This window comes from Bactrocera dorsalis, chromosome 2 (genome assembly GCF_023373825.1).
Source record: "Bactrocera dorsalis isolate Fly_Bdor chromosome 2, ASM2337382v1, whole genome shotgun sequence".
In the NCBI taxonomy this organism is placed as follows: domain Eukaryota; kingdom Metazoa; phylum Arthropoda; class Insecta; order Diptera; family Tephritidae; genus Bactrocera; species Bactrocera dorsalis.
In genome coordinates, this window is record NC_064304.1 from 26,977,494 (window position 1) to 26,994,461 (window position 16,968).

General features: G+C 30.2%; 1 protein-coding gene across 6 annotated transcripts in view; it reads left to right on the plus strand.

Moving 5' to 3' along the window:
* Window positions 1-16,220, plus strand: part of LOC105234238 (uncharacterized) — a 186,400-nt gene extending 170,180 nt beyond the window's left edge. For 4 of the 6 annotated variants that reach the window (XM_049449618.1, XM_049449619.1, XM_049449621.1 and 1 more), the window contains 6 exons: window positions 36-649; window positions 764-1,217; window positions 1,282-1,380; window positions 1,451-2,021; window positions 2,722-3,647; window positions 15,019-16,220. In XM_049449618.1, the coding sequence (XP_049305575.1) occupies window positions 36-649; window positions 764-1,217; window positions 1,282-1,380; window positions 1,451-2,021; window positions 2,722-3,647; window positions 15,019-16,107 (3,753 nt within the window). In that variant the 3' untranslated portion in view covers window positions 16,108-16,220. Of the gene's footprint in view, window positions 1-35; window positions 650-763; window positions 1,218-1,281; window positions 1,381-1,450; window positions 2,022-2,721; window positions 3,648-11,234; window positions 11,486-11,537; window positions 11,688-15,018 lie in introns of those variants that run through there. The other 2 variants (XM_049449623.1, XM_049449624.1) reach the window with 2 other exon arrangements.
* Window positions 16,221-16,968: the final 748 nt, after the last annotated feature.

A 16,968-nucleotide genomic window follows, 5' to 3' on the forward strand; every position in this document is an offset into this window, starting at 1 on the left:
GTATTTCGTAATAAAATGCAATTTTTATTTTTTAGGGTCCCACTGCACTGAACCGCCTCTCCTGCCACGAATCCGACGACGAGCTGCTCAATTTGCTCGATGTCATACATCGCAAATCGAATCGTTTACGCGAAGAAATGGATCAGCTGCAGCAGTATGAGCGCCAGAATTTGCGCGGCGCCAGCAGCAATATTAGCACCAACAACAATATTAATCCAGCGGATGAGTCGACAACAACAGTTGTTGCTGCAAACGAATTGTCTGCAGGTGCAACACGCAGTTCTTCGGTGTTGGCAAAGTCCAGTAGTAGCGGCAGCAGTAACATTACTGTCAATGGTGCCGGTCTCACACCGAAAACCTTCCGCGAACATGTGGAACGCCTCAATAAGGAGGATATCAAGCAGTTGCGTAAGGAACGCGATCGTCTGCTCGATAAGCTGGCCGAAATGGAAGCGGAAACTTTAACCGGACGCATTAAGGCGGCCAAAATGAATGATCAAGTGGAGGAGCTGATCAGCGTGAAAAAGGATCTCGAGGAGCAGTTGAAGTTGGCGATGGCGCAAAAGCTTGATTTAAGCGCGCGCGTGCAGCAGTTACAGCTACAGCAACAGCAGCCCTCACAGCAGTTCCAGAGTAAGAGTTCTTCAAGGTAGGTTATGCTAAGAGATGTGAAACTAATGATGAAACGCGGCGCACTAGCTGAATGAAGGCTTTACCTTTAGATATTTGAAAGTAGTGATTTCCACAACATTTTACTTTCTAGTCAATCCGATTATTCGAGTCAACGCAACTTCTTATCCTCCGCTACCACGGTGCTCTCCACTGGCAGCGCTGCTTCGGCACAGTTTCCAGAGGCTGGTACTGCTGCTGCCACCAACACTAGCACACTAACGAGCGCACAAAGTCGGCGTCAACATACATTCCAGCCAGTGGTGGTGATCGAGCAGCAGCAACACAATCAGCGTCCGCTACATGCAGCGCCGCCTGAGGACATACACATTGCATTCCATCAAAGCGCAGGCAGTGATAGTAAAAAGCAGCAAACCGAGCAGAGTGAGCAGCAGCAATTGGGCCGTCTGGATGGCGTTGTGAGCACACCGGGCGGGCGCTTCAGCAAGAGTCGCTTGATCGATTCGAAGCGCTTTGCCGCTATACTATTGGAAACGAGCGTAGTCGAGCTGCAGCGGCATCTGCTGACGCTGACCGTGCAAAATCAGGTGTGTTAACGTTTAAATTTCAAGAGAGACAAATTATATTGTTAATATTATCTGCTCCAAACAGGTACTGATGCAAAAGCTCGACTCGGCTACCAAGTCAAAAACACATTTAGCCAAAAGACTGGACAAATCAAAGGATGATGTAGAGGATCTGCGTTTTCAGGTAAGCGAATTTTAAAGTTACTCAAATTTGTACAGAAAGTATGCAAGTATTTATCGCTTTTTACTCGCAGTTGGAGGAGAAGAACATCGAGTTGGAGGGCACTAAGGCGCAATTGCGCGTGCTGGAGTCGCGCATACACTCTGTCACGCCCAACAGTGGCGCGCCAACTAATTCCTACTTACACTCTCAAAATGATTATGAAACCAATCGTTCATCAGCTTCCACTACGCTCATGTTGAGTCGGCGTGGCATCGGCAGCGGCGCTAGTGATACATTACAGTATAGCGACTTGCGTTCGGCAACACCAATTTCAAACACCACCACTACAATGCCAATGACGACAACAACAATCGGCCAAATGCCCGCACCACAGGTTACACAAATATCCACGCCCAGCATGAAGGCCATGGTTCACCTGCCGATGGACGAACTACAACAGCATAGTAGTAGCACCGAATCGGCACATGATCATGAGTTGCAAGAGAGTGGCGATGCACAGACGGCGGCAAGCAGACTGATGAGCGCCAGTGTCGGTGGCATAAGTCCGTTTGACAGTGTGGCGCGTGGCAAAAAAGTTGGTATGGGCAGCAAGCCAAGCAAGATTCCTTTGCCGGGCAGCAAAGCAGCAGCGTATTTTGCTGGTAAGTAAGTTTGTCATGAAATTTGTAACACCCAGCAGGAAACGTCGGGGACCGAGTGAGGGATATATAAAATTATCAGTTTTACGAACTGAACACTCTCTATGTATATACGTGAAATAGTCTCTCAGTTTTTGAGATATCGTTCTTAAATTTTGCATGCGTCATTCTCTCCCCAAGAAGCTACTCATTTCTCGGAACCGCTGATATCAGACCAATATAGCTTATACCTATCATAGAAACTGAACGATCGGAATCTAATCCTTGTATGGACAACTTTTTTATTTGATGAGATATCTTTATGAAATTTAGCTTGGATTATTATCTATGGCAACACTACAAACTCAGAAGAAATTGTTAAGATCGGACTACTATAGCATTTAGCTGTCATACAAACAGACCGATTAAAATCGAGTTCTCATAAGAAAAACTTTTTCATTTAGCAAGATATCTTCATAAAATATAGCTGCCATACAAACTAACCGACCAAAATCAAGATAAATAACCTTTTATACTATTTAATTATATAAGAAAAGCACCTGTGAGGGGTATAGCTTAGATGCAGCCAAACTTAAGGGTTTTATTATTGTACTACAATTAATTTTTTTTTTTTTACAAAAATATTCTTTATTTTAATTCAAATGCCACGCTTACGGTTTAAATATTTTTTCCAAATTAATCGTTTACTGATATTTTCCCGCAGGCAAACCACCCACCGGACGTCCATCTACGGCAGGTCGCTCACCTCCTTCCACCCACACATACGGCACCTCGAACTCGTCGAGCAAGTCGTCACTGTGTCGCAGTACCGGCAATCTGTTATACAGCAAATCACCGAACAGTCTGAAACGTGCCGACTCCGCACAAAGTATACGCAAAGACAACTCATCGTTGAGCACCAATACGAGTCGCAGCTCGACATCTTCTTCCATACCGTTGGCGACGCATCACTTGTCAAATGCTACCTCGAAGTCACCGATTGGTGCAGTCGCCAGCGCGACACCAACTCCGTCCCCGAGAGTGCTACAAAACTCTCCACTACCGAAACTAAAGCGCGAATCGCTCACCTCACGCGTACGCCATTTGGATTCATTGTCGCGTGTACATCAGCATAATCATCATTCGAACGTCAGCAGTAACGGTGGCTCTGGTGGTGGTGGTGGCAGTGACATCTCCTGCACATCGCCCACAATCTCGGCCTACACCACGGCGCACAACCATAATCACAGCAATTCGGCGCTGCTAACGTCCACTTCGCCCACTGCGCTGTCCAACAGCTCGGCGAGTAGCTACATTGTGAGCAGCACGCCAAAGCCCAGCGCCATAGCAGCGCATATAAATGCAACGCTGCGCAAGGACACGCAATTGAATACAAGCAATTATGGTGCGCAACAATTTCTGCGCCGCGCCACCGGTGGCAATGCCACCTCCGCCGCCGCCACTAATACAGCTGGCTCTGGTCAAAGTGTGGTGAATAGCAGTGCGACTGCGCGCCGCTTCAGCAGCGCCTCGGTGGTGGGTGCACGCATAGCGAGCCGCAGTCAATCGCAAGACGCTAGCAGTGGGGAACACCAGCCGCAACAACAACAACAGCAGCAACATCAGCAGAGCGATAGCGATAGTGGCAAGGTACGCACTTTAAAATCGACTTTTTTGGGTTGGCTTAAAATCTAAAAGCATAATTTAATAAAAAATAAACCATTAGCATTAAACAACAAAAAATTAAAAAATTAAAATACAAAATTTACAAACGCAATCAAAAAAGCAAAAGCAAATTTAAATAAATAACATGCAGAAACAGCAAACATACATACATGTACTACGCTGCGCTGAACGCTGTTCGTTGAAAACTACTACATGCTACATACCTACATTTAGTAATCGTTACATGAACGCATAAATACATACATACGTAAATACGCATAGCATTATTATTACGCAAAAACAACAAAACAAAAAAATATTTAATTTAACGAATTATATTTAACTAAAAGGCAAATAGTAAACAACAAGGTGAAGAAACGTAAATTTTAGCTGCTAACATCCCCACACACATATAGCTACAAACACACACATGCATACACACATATAGCTACAAACACACACATGCATACACATTAAAACATTGAAACATTGCGTATGCAGCAATGCGACACAAGTAACACAACAACAAACAAAACGCGAATTATTGCTAAAAATGGCGTTCGCATATCGCGCCATTTTGATTAACTAAATTAAGTCTAAGCACACAAACATGTTAGAATTCTTAGTATTCTGACTAAAATGTGCTAACTTTCAGCAATTCTTATACTGCTTGTTTTTGTTGTTTTTCTTATTAATTTTTTTCAATTTTTGTCTGAAGTGTGAAAGTGTGTAGGCATTAAAGCATCATTAGTTACTTGTGTACAGGCTAGCATAACGCATAGACTCATAGGATTACAACACGCTCGGTATACACACAACCATGCATACATACATACATATATACAAACTTAACAACTCACTTGCATATTTTTCATGATGTAAATTCAACTAATTCTGAGCGCTGGTGGCTGGATTGCATAAATTATTGGGTTTTGAATTTGATATTGGTGAAAATTATATTGTTTTTTTGAAAGTACTTTTTTGATAAAATTTTTTTTATAATTTTTTTTTTCTTTTATTTACAACTATTGTTGCTAAAATTTTATAACTCGCATGCTGTAGCATGTTGGGAGCTTATAATTTTTTATGAAAATATTGTTTTTTTAGTAAATTACAAAAGAAATATGCTCGCACTTCGCATTAGTAAGGAAAATCTCCAAACATTACTTAATCATAAATTTTATATTTTAAATTGACTATAATTTCAATCCAAAATCAAATGTCCTTACAAATTTGATAGCAAACACAAGTGTTTCAATTTAAAAAAGTTTATAAAAAAGAATTTAGTTAGAAATACTTTAAAAATATAATTATAAATAAATTTTTAAACATTTTTCTAATTGAAAATTAATTTTTTTACAAATTGAAATAATTTTTCATTTTAATTTAAACTTGAAAATAAAAAATATTAATTAAATTTACAAAAAAAATTAATTAAAAAAAATTTTATTTAATTTTTTTTTTAATTTTAAAATTATTTTAATTATTTATTTTATTTTTACTTGAAAAAATTTAAATTAAATTAAAAAAAAATAACATTTTTACATGTTTTTAATTTAAAGTTGAAAGTTAAAAATAAAAAATATTAATTGAATTTACGAAAAAATTAATATAAAAAAATGTAAAAATGTTATTTTTTTTAATTTTAATTTAAAATTATTTTTTTATTTTTAATTGGAAAAAAGTTACATTTAAATTTAAAAAAAAATAGCGTTTTTACATACTTTTTAATTATTTTTTTTTTGTAAATTTAATTAATGTTTTTTATTTTTAAATTTAAATTAAAATGAAAATAATTAATATTTTTACATTTTGTGATAATTTTGTAAATTCAAATAATTTTTAATTATTTCAATTATTTTTTTTTTAGTTTTTAATTAAGTTTTTTAATGTTTAATTGTAAAATTAAAATAAAAAATTAACATTTGGCATTTTGTTTAAATACTTCTTTTGTATTTTTTTATTTTTTTTTTTTAAATGTAAAACTGTTAATTTTTTTATTTTAATTTAATTTTTTTTTTTACTTAAAAATTTAAATAAAATTTAAAATAAAAAAAAAATAATTAAAACAGATTTTGCTGATTTTTAATCTAAAAATGTAAAACTGCTAATGTTTTTTTTTTAAATTAATTATTTTTTTCCAAAATTTAAATAAAATTAAAAAAAAAATTTAATAAAATTAATTAAAATGTATTTTGCTGATTTCTAAAAAGTGTATTATTATTATTATTATGTTTTTAAAGTTTTTCTAATTAAACTTTTTTATAAACTTTTTTTTAACTTTTTTACTTAATATTTTTTGTGTTAACATTTTGCGGTTTTTTACTTTTTTTGTTATTTTAATTTTATTTACTTTTATTATTATGTTAAATTTTTATAATTTGTTTTGTTATTTTTGTAATATTTTTTTTTTATTTTTTCTAATTATTATTTTTTTTATTCTTTCTCTTCAAATATTTAAAAAAAACTTGTTTGTATATTACAATTGTATTTTATTTTTGGTTATTATATTTTTTTTTATTTTATTTGGTTTTTTAATTAAATTATTTATTAATTTTTGTTTTTTCAAATACTTCGATTTTCTTCCAAAACATCAGTTTTTGTAATCAAATTGCCGTAGGTTCTCAGGCAATCTCAAGCCCCAGTGTTCAATTCATTTAACTGTAAATACATTCAATACGTTGGTTGTAGGGTCTTGTCTTAAAATGCAATTTATATTATTTAATACTTTTTAATTTATTTCTAAGCTAGAAAATGTGCTTTTAAATACTCATATAGAAATTTTTTTTTTAAAACTAAAATGTGTGGGAGTGCTGAGTTGTCTAGGAAATATATACATATAAAACATTTTTCTCTTTGCTGGCATACGCGGTTTTGCATGTAAGAGTCTCGTTAAGATCATCCAGTTGCGCACAGTTGAAAGCTGCAATAATTTTTTAATAATTTCTATAATTCAAACCAAAGTGTTTTTATTAACTGAAAAGTGCTTGTTACTTTTTTCTGAGATTCTGCAGTTACCATATCACTCAATGTCGCTTTTTGAGCAGTACTGCAGGTCTGCTTCCACTTGGCAAGCTTAAACAATTACAATTGTAAAGCTGCAGTATCTAATTCGAAAATAGCAAATTCAACTTTATACATACATATATAACTCATAACTTCACTGTGTACCAAACACACTGCGAAAAATTATGTTGAAAACTAAGCTAAAATATAACGGTTTTCGTTTTTCCAAATAAAAGCGCATAACTTTATATTAGTTTTATTGAAATGTGTGAGGTTTTTTCTACAAAACTTTGTTAAAGCCAATTTTCATTTAATGAAAGTCTTATTAATAACTTGTCATCGGTAAAATTTATTATTTATGTGTTTGTTTGCTATTATATGAAACGTAGACTGTCTCAAGTTTGATTTATTTAAAAAAAGTTATGCTATTTTATTAAAATAGTATCTTTAAGGCTCACATTTATCGTTTTGCTATCCTTTTGACCCAAAATAACGCTTCCCACTTGCTTCTGATACAATTTTTTTTTGATTTTGCCGTAGTAGACAGAAATTTGTTATGCACACACATAGCCATACGAAATTGCAACTAGCAGCAAACGAAATCGTTTTTCACCACACTCATACACTGTAAAAAATACATAAATGTGAAGCACGACAGGCGCCGCAGACTGCGTTACACCTTGTATTTAAAGCTAAAAAAAAAGAAAAATTAAAAATAAAAAAAATTATAATAAATACATCCAACAAACACAGGCACTTTGTTGGCAGTCATTTGTATAAATTAAACATAAAACTGTATTTTTTGTGTTTAAACTTTATAAAATACTTTTTTTCATTTTTTTCGCTTAAGCGAAACGTTTGCATATACATACATACGTATAAATATAAATAGCAACAAGAAATGTATTAAATGTATTATTTTATGTAATTACTAAATAATAACAAATATCCAACTAGTTTACAACTTCAATGTCAATACTTTATGTTTTAATGTTAATTATTATTATAATCATAACTTTTTTTTTAACTTGTATGCGCTTAATTTTAATACTATATATATATAAAACATAACTGTATATTACGTTAACATGAAGCAAATATTAGATTTATGGGTTTTACATAAATATTTACTTACGCGCGTTTTGCATTAAGCTCAAGACTTGCCGGTGTAGCAGTGGACACACACGAAGCGAAACAAAATATATATAAATATTAATATTTTTGTTTTTAATTAAATATATTTTTTAATTTTAATTATGCTCACATCCTAATTTTATGTTAAAACAATAATTATAATTATTAATAAAATATTACCAAACTTTTGTGTATTTAAATCGAAATGTTTTTTGAACTTTTCCTCCATACTCATGCATAACACTTAAATATTATATTTCGATTTTTAATTTGTATATGTATGTATGTGTAAGTAACTGATTTATTTCATTCAGCTCATTCAGTTATGCAGCAATAGTTAACGGCGTACATTTACATATATATTTTACATAGAATTCATATGTTTTCATTTCACATATATGTAGTTGAGTGAGTAGTGGTTTATGGGTTGTTATTTTATTTAACTTATACATATATATGTATGTATTATTGTTTCGTCTTTGGAATCATGTTTTATGAAGAATTTTTTTTGTTATTATGCTATTGTTCGGTATTCAGTGTTTACTCAAAAGCAAAAGTTAGGTTATGTTATATTATTTAAAATAGCCTTGTTGAAAATTAAAGAAATTCAACTGCTGAGGTAGCCAAACAATCTGCTTTTAAAAAATTCAAAAGAAATGTGTCAACAATAAATGCTTTGTTGTTGTTGTATCGCCCGAAATCGTCCAGCTAATAATTCTGAGCAATGCTGGCCGTGCGGACCTTGTTTTGCATTTCAAACTCATAAACCCAAGTCTCATCGGCAGTTATAATGCCTTCCATGAATGTGGGATCGGATTTCGCACGATCAAGCATGGCCAAAAAGACCTGTTTACGGTACTCTTTAAAAAAAATCAGCTTAATCGGGAAGAGTCGAGCAAGAACGCGTTTCAGACCCAAAATATCCACCAAAATCATTCAAATGGGCTCACAAGAGATGTAGAACTCTCAATTGAAGATTTCATTTAAGATAAGATAAATTTGTAAAATGTTAAAATTATTACCAGAATCCATGAGAGAACCATTCTAATAATGCTGTAACTACCAATTTGATAACATCTCTTATAAATTGATTTCAAAAATATTTTCTTTGAATAATTTCGAATATTTTTTTCTGTAAAATAGCTTAGATACACAAAATTTCTCTGCCGTATTTTCATTTATGGAGGACAGTGCTGTCTTAGAGCTTTTATACAAATTATAGTCGAATAAAATATCTTCAAACAAAATATCGTTCAAATAAAATATATTGGTAAAAATTTATCGAGTTTTGTCCATCTTAAATCTTCGATCATGATTTAGGAAATTTTGAGCAAAAAAAAAACAAAGCAACAAAAGCTGCAGCAATTTTCCACATACAATTAGTAAATCTCATACAACAGTCAGTAATTTCTATTTTAATTAGGATAATTAGTGTTTCATTAATCTTTGTATTAATTTTCAGCGCCATTTAAAAAGCAGTATCCCATTTTTTTCAAAATAATATTTAAAAACTCATTTCGAGCATTTCGCATTTCACTGTCTCAACTTTCAATGTCATTTCAGCGTTTCGCGCGTACTCGCGTTCACTTACAATTTGTACACACTAACAAACTTAACAAAAGTAAAGAACTCACTCATTTTAAGCTGTCATTAAAAATAAAATAATATTATTTACAAAAAAAACAACAATTACAAAAAAATTTTTGGCAAGTAAAAAAAAAATATTATTAAAAAAAAAAATATTATTTGCAGAAAAAAATTATTTACAAAAAAGTTTTTTAAATAAATGAAATAAGAAAATATTTTCTTCTTTTTTTTTGTAAATTTTTGATTGTAAAAAAATTTCTAATCTAACTAATTCAATAATTTAAAAAATATTATTTATAAAAAAAATTATTTCCAAAATAAAACTATATGCAAAAAAATATTATTTAAAAATAAATCACCTAAAAATTTTACAAATATTTTATGTAGTCTTTTTCAAACAAATATTTTTTTTTTTGAAATAAATCTAAAAAAATAATTATCTTTTTATATAAAATTTAACAAAAGTTTTCATTTTTAATAATAATTTTTAAATTATCTTGAAAACAATGATTCATCAAAAAACTAATTGGAAACAAAAAATTATTTATAAAAACAAATTTTGGCAAAAAATATGACTTACAAAAAAAAATTACCTAAAAAAATATTAAAGAAAAATTTACAAATATTTTATAACGTCTTTTCCAAAAAAATTATTATTTTGTACAATAAATAAAAAAAAAATTTTTTGTAAATTTTAAATATTTTTTTATGAATATTATTTTTTATAAAAAGTAAGGAATTAAAAAAAAATATTATAACCTGATATATTTTTTTAAAAAGTGATAAAATTTAAAAAAGTATTATACATTTTTTTATAAAGTTTTTTAAATATTGTTTTTTCATAAATATAATTTTTTTATATTGTAAATATTTATTTCCAAAAATTTATAATTTTTTAAATATTTTTTATAAAAAATAAAATGTATACAAAAATATTTACAAAAGTTATTTTTTAATTTATTAGAGTATATACATATATTTGTATAATATATATTTGTTTGAAAAAGATTTTTTAAAATATTTTTAAGTTTTTGTAAATATTTTTTTATAAAGTTAAAAATATTTACAAAACTTTAACCAAAAAATGTGTACATTTTTTTTACCTAATATACGTAAATTATTTTTAAAAAATATTTAAAAACTATTTATGGTATTTTTCAGGTAAATTTATTTCGGAAATAAAATATTTTTTTATAAATATTATTTTGTAAATTATTTTTAAAACATAATTATTTACAAGAATATTTCAAAAATCTTATGTAGCGTTTTTTAGACAAAATTTCTTGTCAAATAAAATATACTCTGATAAATAATGTTTTTGCAATGATTTTCAAAAAAAAAATATTGTTTTGGAAATAAAACAATAAAAAAAGAAAATATTTTTTTGGAAATAAAATAATAAAAAAAGAAAATATTTTTTTGGAAATGAAATAAATAAAAAAAAAAATATTTTTCTAAAACCTTTTTAAGAAATACTATCTTTTTGGGACCTTTTTTAACAAAAATTTTTTTATAAGTAATATTTTTTTCTTATTAATAATATATTTTTATCAAAAGTATATACAATTTTCTTATAAATAATGTAATATATATTAACTAATGCTGTATAAATTGTTTTCTAATCCAACTTATTTAATAATTGTTTATTATCTTTTTTTAACGTTTGCTCTTCTTTGTCTTCTTCTCAACTAAACTTAACTGTATAACTTACATGACGCCGCTAACTCTTGCATGCTTGTCAAATAATCACTAAATTGCTGATGAATGTAATTTACAAAAACAACTACTACTACTAAATTATAAATTGATTACTCAATGATTACTTCAAATACTACTAATTACAAGCTTGGCAAAATTAGGCAAATAACTTTGAAAAATGAAAATATCAAAAATCATTTGAAAAAATATAAATTTATTTAATTAATTAAATGTGTATTGTGTTCCCGTCCCCCTCACCACCACATCACAACACCACAAATCTACAACTACAAAAAAACCAACTTTACTGCGCTACAACATCACTATGAACAACAACAACAACGAACACAACTTGCCTACTGGACGACGCGACTATTTGTGTTTGAAAAAAAAATTTAAAAATTTAAAAATGTATATTTAAAATTTTGTTTTGGTCACAACAATGAACAGCTGATGATTGCATGCAAAAGGCACGTTATAAAACGGCCGAATCGAAACAAACGAATGCCACTTAAACATATGTAAAATGCGATGCATGGGTAAATAACGGATTGTGGGTGGTCACATGGTACTAAAACAAAAAATAAAACAAAAAATAAAATACGCACACGTAAATAATACAAATAAAAAGTGTTAACAACAACACTGACTGCTATTGGCAGTAACAGTAATGCCACACGACAAGCTTGCCAGACCGATAGTGGCCAGAAATTCAAAATTGAGTACATAAAACAGTTAATTATTATTTAACCGATTGCATGCACCACAAAAAGCTAACCAACTACAACTTGTATTGAAAATAAGAGCACACAAACAAACACACACGCTCAAGCAACTACGAAACAGTGTGAGGAAAGTAGTACAGCAGGCTTGCAACTTTCAACTGGACCAAGCGGAAATACGACGCAAGGGATGTGTCAGCAAGCAACAAACGTATTTGGCAAAAACACTGGAAGCCGCTGAGAGCGTCACCAGCAGTGGGTTAGTGGCAGCAAACAGTGCTACGCGCATTTGTTGTTGTTTTTTGTCCATTTTGTTACGCACAAAATGCAACTAAAACGTACAACAACAAAATGCCAGTGCTGCCAGTCTTAACGCCTTGCCGGCTTAATCCTTCATTCTGTCTCCTGTCTTCCTGTCAACTCTCATACAACTCCTACAAATACGTACTTGTACAACAACAATAGCAACTACTCCAACGTTTTTGCTGGCTTTAAGCGAAAATGTCTGTCGCGTAAGTTTCGTTTCGTCTTAAGTTGTTGTTGTTTCTTTACTTACTTAGTTTTTGGTTTCCTTAGCACTTATGTAATTTGCTTTAGTTAGTTGTTTTCTCTCCACTTTCCTTGCAAAAATTTAATTTTCTTTTTTGGTTTCGTTGTCGTTTTGCTGTTGCGTCGTAGCTTGTAGTACAAAAATAGTTTTAGTTCACCCCGAGCACTGCCCTATCCAAGCAATCCCTCTACCATACATACACACACACACATATACAAATATACATACATACAGGCGCTGCTTATTTCGGTTTTAATATTTTATAATGGCCGCCTCTGGTTTTGATTTTCTTTTTTATACATAAGTCCTACACATTCCCCCCACGCCCTCACATATAAACATACTTACATGCATATGTACTCAATTGGTTTACAGAAATGTTGGATTTTTATGCCCCTGGCCACACATACACGATATTTAATTTATAAGCACTTAAAAAATCTGTTCTTGAAGTCGTTTTGAAATTATAAATTTTTAAAAAACTTCATATTCAAAAAATGTTTCAGAAATTTTTCAAATATTTTTAAATTTTTTTTTAATTTTTCAAAATCTTTTTCAACAAATTTTTCAGAAAGTTTTCAAACATTTTTCAATTCTTTTTTAATGCTTAAAAAATTGATTTTTTATTGTTTCAAAAAATGTTCAATATTTTTTTTTTTAATTTTTCAAAATCTTTTTAACAAATTTTTCAGAAAGTTTTCAAACATTTTTGAATTCTTTTTTAATGCTTAAAAAAATTTGATTTTTTTATTGTTTCAAAATATTTTCAATTTTTTTTTTAATTTTTCAAAATATTTTCAAAATAGTGCGACAATTATGCTATATTTTTGAGAGAGCAATTCTGCTTAGGTTTGAAACAAAGCTGTAAAAATTTCATAATACAAGTATGTTTAGCCTTTATGGCAAGTACTGACATACCCTTAATAGCTTTCTGCTCTTAAAAAGCTTTTAAAGGGACTGAGCTGATTATTTATCGACATTTCAAAAACGTTCTTGAGGTCAAAAAATAGTTTTGCAAATCATTTTTATGCAGAGTTTCTCTCTTATACAAATCACCTTAGTTGGGAGTCTCTGAAAAATACATAAAAAAAATATTTTAATTTTTTTTCAAAATTTCAAAATGTTTTTTTTTGAGTTTTAGATTTTATTAAAAAAATTGACTTTACCTCCCGTACTTCCTTCACCTTACCCACTTGACAATATTTTTCTTCATTAATTGCTGCTGTTTTACAATATTCTATTTGGAAAAACCTTTTATTAAATTTTCGAAGTTACAGCTACATAAGGTAACCAAGCGCTACTTTGAAATAAATTTTTGTAATTTTTTTAAGGTTATTATAAAAAAGTGCGGAAAATCGTATTTAAGTTTGAAATTTTAAATTTAATTCATTTCCGGTCTTCGTGCTAATAAAAAAATATTCAAAAATATCGAAATTGAAAAATATTTTTTATTCATAAATATTTAAAAATAAAAAAATTCAATTTTTTTTTATAAATGTTTATTTGTCAATAAAATTTTTTATTATATTCTCATTGTCTAAGTAAAATTTATTTATATAACTTGAAATTAGTATTTTTTTAGTTAAAACATTAAATTATAAATAAAATATATATTTTTTTTAATGAAGAAAATATCGAAAAAAGTCAGAATTGATTTTTTTATTCTTAAAAACTTTATGTAAAAATATTTTTTTAATAAAATAACTTATATTTTGTATTTTATCTTCTTGAAAAAATAGTTAATAAATTTTTTTTAGTCAAAACAATTTGTATTATTTCAGTTATTTTTGGCATTACAAATATTAAATTATAAATCAAAAAATATCTTGTTTCAAATTTTAAACTAAATTTTTTTCTTATGCTCGTGTTCAAAAAATATCATAAAATGCCAAAATTGATTTTTTTTCTTAAAAATTTTATATAAAAATTTTTTTTAATAAAACTATATAGTATTTTATCTTCTTGAAAATATTTTCCAATAAATTTTTTGTATTCATACATATATATTAATTTTTTTCCACTAATTTTTGAAATTTTTATTTTTTGTCCAAAAAAAAACATTTATTTGATTAATTTTTAACTTTCGAAATAACATTTTTCATAAATTAGAAATTTATAAATTATTATTAAATATTTTTGAAATTTAAAATACCGCGATGCCGAGTTTGCCGAATCAATTTGTTGCCACAATTGTAAAATTGTAAATATTTTTGTTTGTATATTAAATTCATAAAAGTGAATAACCCGAAAACTCTGTGTTGGTTGCAGTTGGTGCACGGTGTGGCAGGCACTCTTTATACATACATACACTTATTTATTTTTACTGCTTTGTTATATATTCCCAATTATATATTTTTGCCTTATTCACTTAATTTTATTGTGTTTATGTGCCACTAACACTTTCAGCAAAAGAGCCGTTAAATTCTGCATAGCTCGTTTACCTTCTTTGTGTTGCATGATTTGACTCCAATGCCTGAACATTAAATTTGCACCCACACGCCTATTAAATAATAGCTCTCCCACTCAATTCCCCTCAAACGCTCAACTCTACCATTACTCGTTTATTAATTGTTTGCTTTTTTATTTTCTATTTTCTCCCTACTTTTTCCATAAATCAAAAACAAAACCAAATCCTTTGGCCTTTCTTGCACGCTTACAGCATTCACTGCTCTATGAGCTGCTGCCAGCTTACAAACCGAATGAGAACGCTGCCAGCGCCGCAACTTCCCATAATTGGCGACAACAACAATGGCAGCAAGTGTTGACACACGCCTTAAATAACCATGGGACTGGAGCTGTCGATCGAGTGGCTTACAATCTTACAGATGGCCCTAGCATAGGCGGCAGCGCGCTCTCGCCCACCACCTACGCCACGCGCCCACTACCGCTCCAGCTGAGCGCAAATCTGCAGTTGAAAAGCCAAAGTAAGGATCATTGCAATTTTGTGCGCGCCTACGAGTTGGAGGAGCAAACTAAATTGCAACAACAACAGCTGCGTAAGATGAACTCGCTGCTGCCGGAGGTCAGCATACCCAGCTATGATTATTACTACTCGAACGAATCGGTGCGCAGTTCAGATCGTGGCAGCGATAATTTGCTGGTGACCTTCGATTATGGCTATAGTGACTCATTGCTCGAGGAGGCAAGCGCTGATGCTGATTTCAGCATTGAGAAGAAGCAAACGCGTATTGCGTTGCCCGAACTGCGTGCTGTCGTCTATCCAATCAAGGAGGAGTTGGAGAGCGCGCCACTGTGTGAGCAACTGAATTTGTGGCAACGCAAGCCAGCGTCAGTCAGTTGTTTGGATAAGTATGCGGATGATGATTACAGTGATAGCTGGGAGCAGAAAGAGGAGGACGAAGAGACGCATGAGAATATTTGGTTTAACACAGCGTTGACGCGCAGTCAGCAGGCGGAGCGCAATAAAACGCGGCTTGGCTCTGATGCAGATTTCAAAGTGCATCACATGCAACATGACGCTACTTTTGTGGCGTATGGATGTGATGATGATGTTGAGGAGGAGGAGGTGGAGGAGGTAGAACAGAGTCTCGAATTTTCAGTGAATGCGCGCAATAACGGTAGTGAGAGTAGTCGTAGCGCTGGCAGCGCTAATAGTTTCTACTATCGGCAGCTGGCGTTGGACCCTTGGCTCAAGGAAGCGGTTGGCGCTGAAGTGCAGGTTGCACAGGAAACACATGAAACTGCAGCGGAAGACGAAGAAGAGGAATTTTTTGATAGCCTGAATTGAGCGGCGTGTTGAGCACTATATAATTCTAATTTATTTAATTTTTGTTTAGAATTGTTTGTGTGTTTCGTATAATTTGTATGCAAATATTTAATTGTTTTTTAATTTTTTTTTTTTCAATATTACAAATACGCGCACTTAGTTATTATTGACACAGTTATTTGTTAAAAAAAATACAAAATTTGCTTAGCAAAAAGTCTAAAAATATGAAATTTTTCAAAAATTAAAATTTAATTTCTTTATCAAAAATTCTATAAATGTTATTTTTCCAAAAAATCTAATTTTAAAAATTAAAACTTAACTTCCTTTATTATCTAAAAATTAAAATTCAATTTCGAAAATTCCAAAAATGCAAATTTTTTCAAAAATTCAAATCTAACATAAATTAAAAAATTTAAATAATTTTCAAAAGTTCTTAAAATGCAATTTTTTTCAAAAAGTCAGATTTAACTTAAATTAAAACGTTAAATTAATTTTCAGAAATTAAAACTTAACTTATCTTATTATTTAAAAATTAAAATTTAATTTCGAAAATTCCAAAAATGCAGTTTTTTCAAATTGAAATTTTTCAGAAACTAAAAAATTAAATAAATTACGAAAATTAAAACTTAGCTTCTTCAAAAATTAAAGTTGTACTTAAATTAAATAATTTTCAAAAATTCCAAAAAATGCAAATTTTTTCAAAAATTCAAATCTAACATAAATTAAAAAAATTAAATAATTTTCAAAAATTAAAACTTAACATCCCTCATTTTCTAAAAATTAAAATTTCATTTCTAAAAATGAAAATTTTTTTGTAAATTAAAATTTAACTTAAATTAAAAAATTAAATTTTTATAATTAATAGTTTTTGTTCGTTATTAA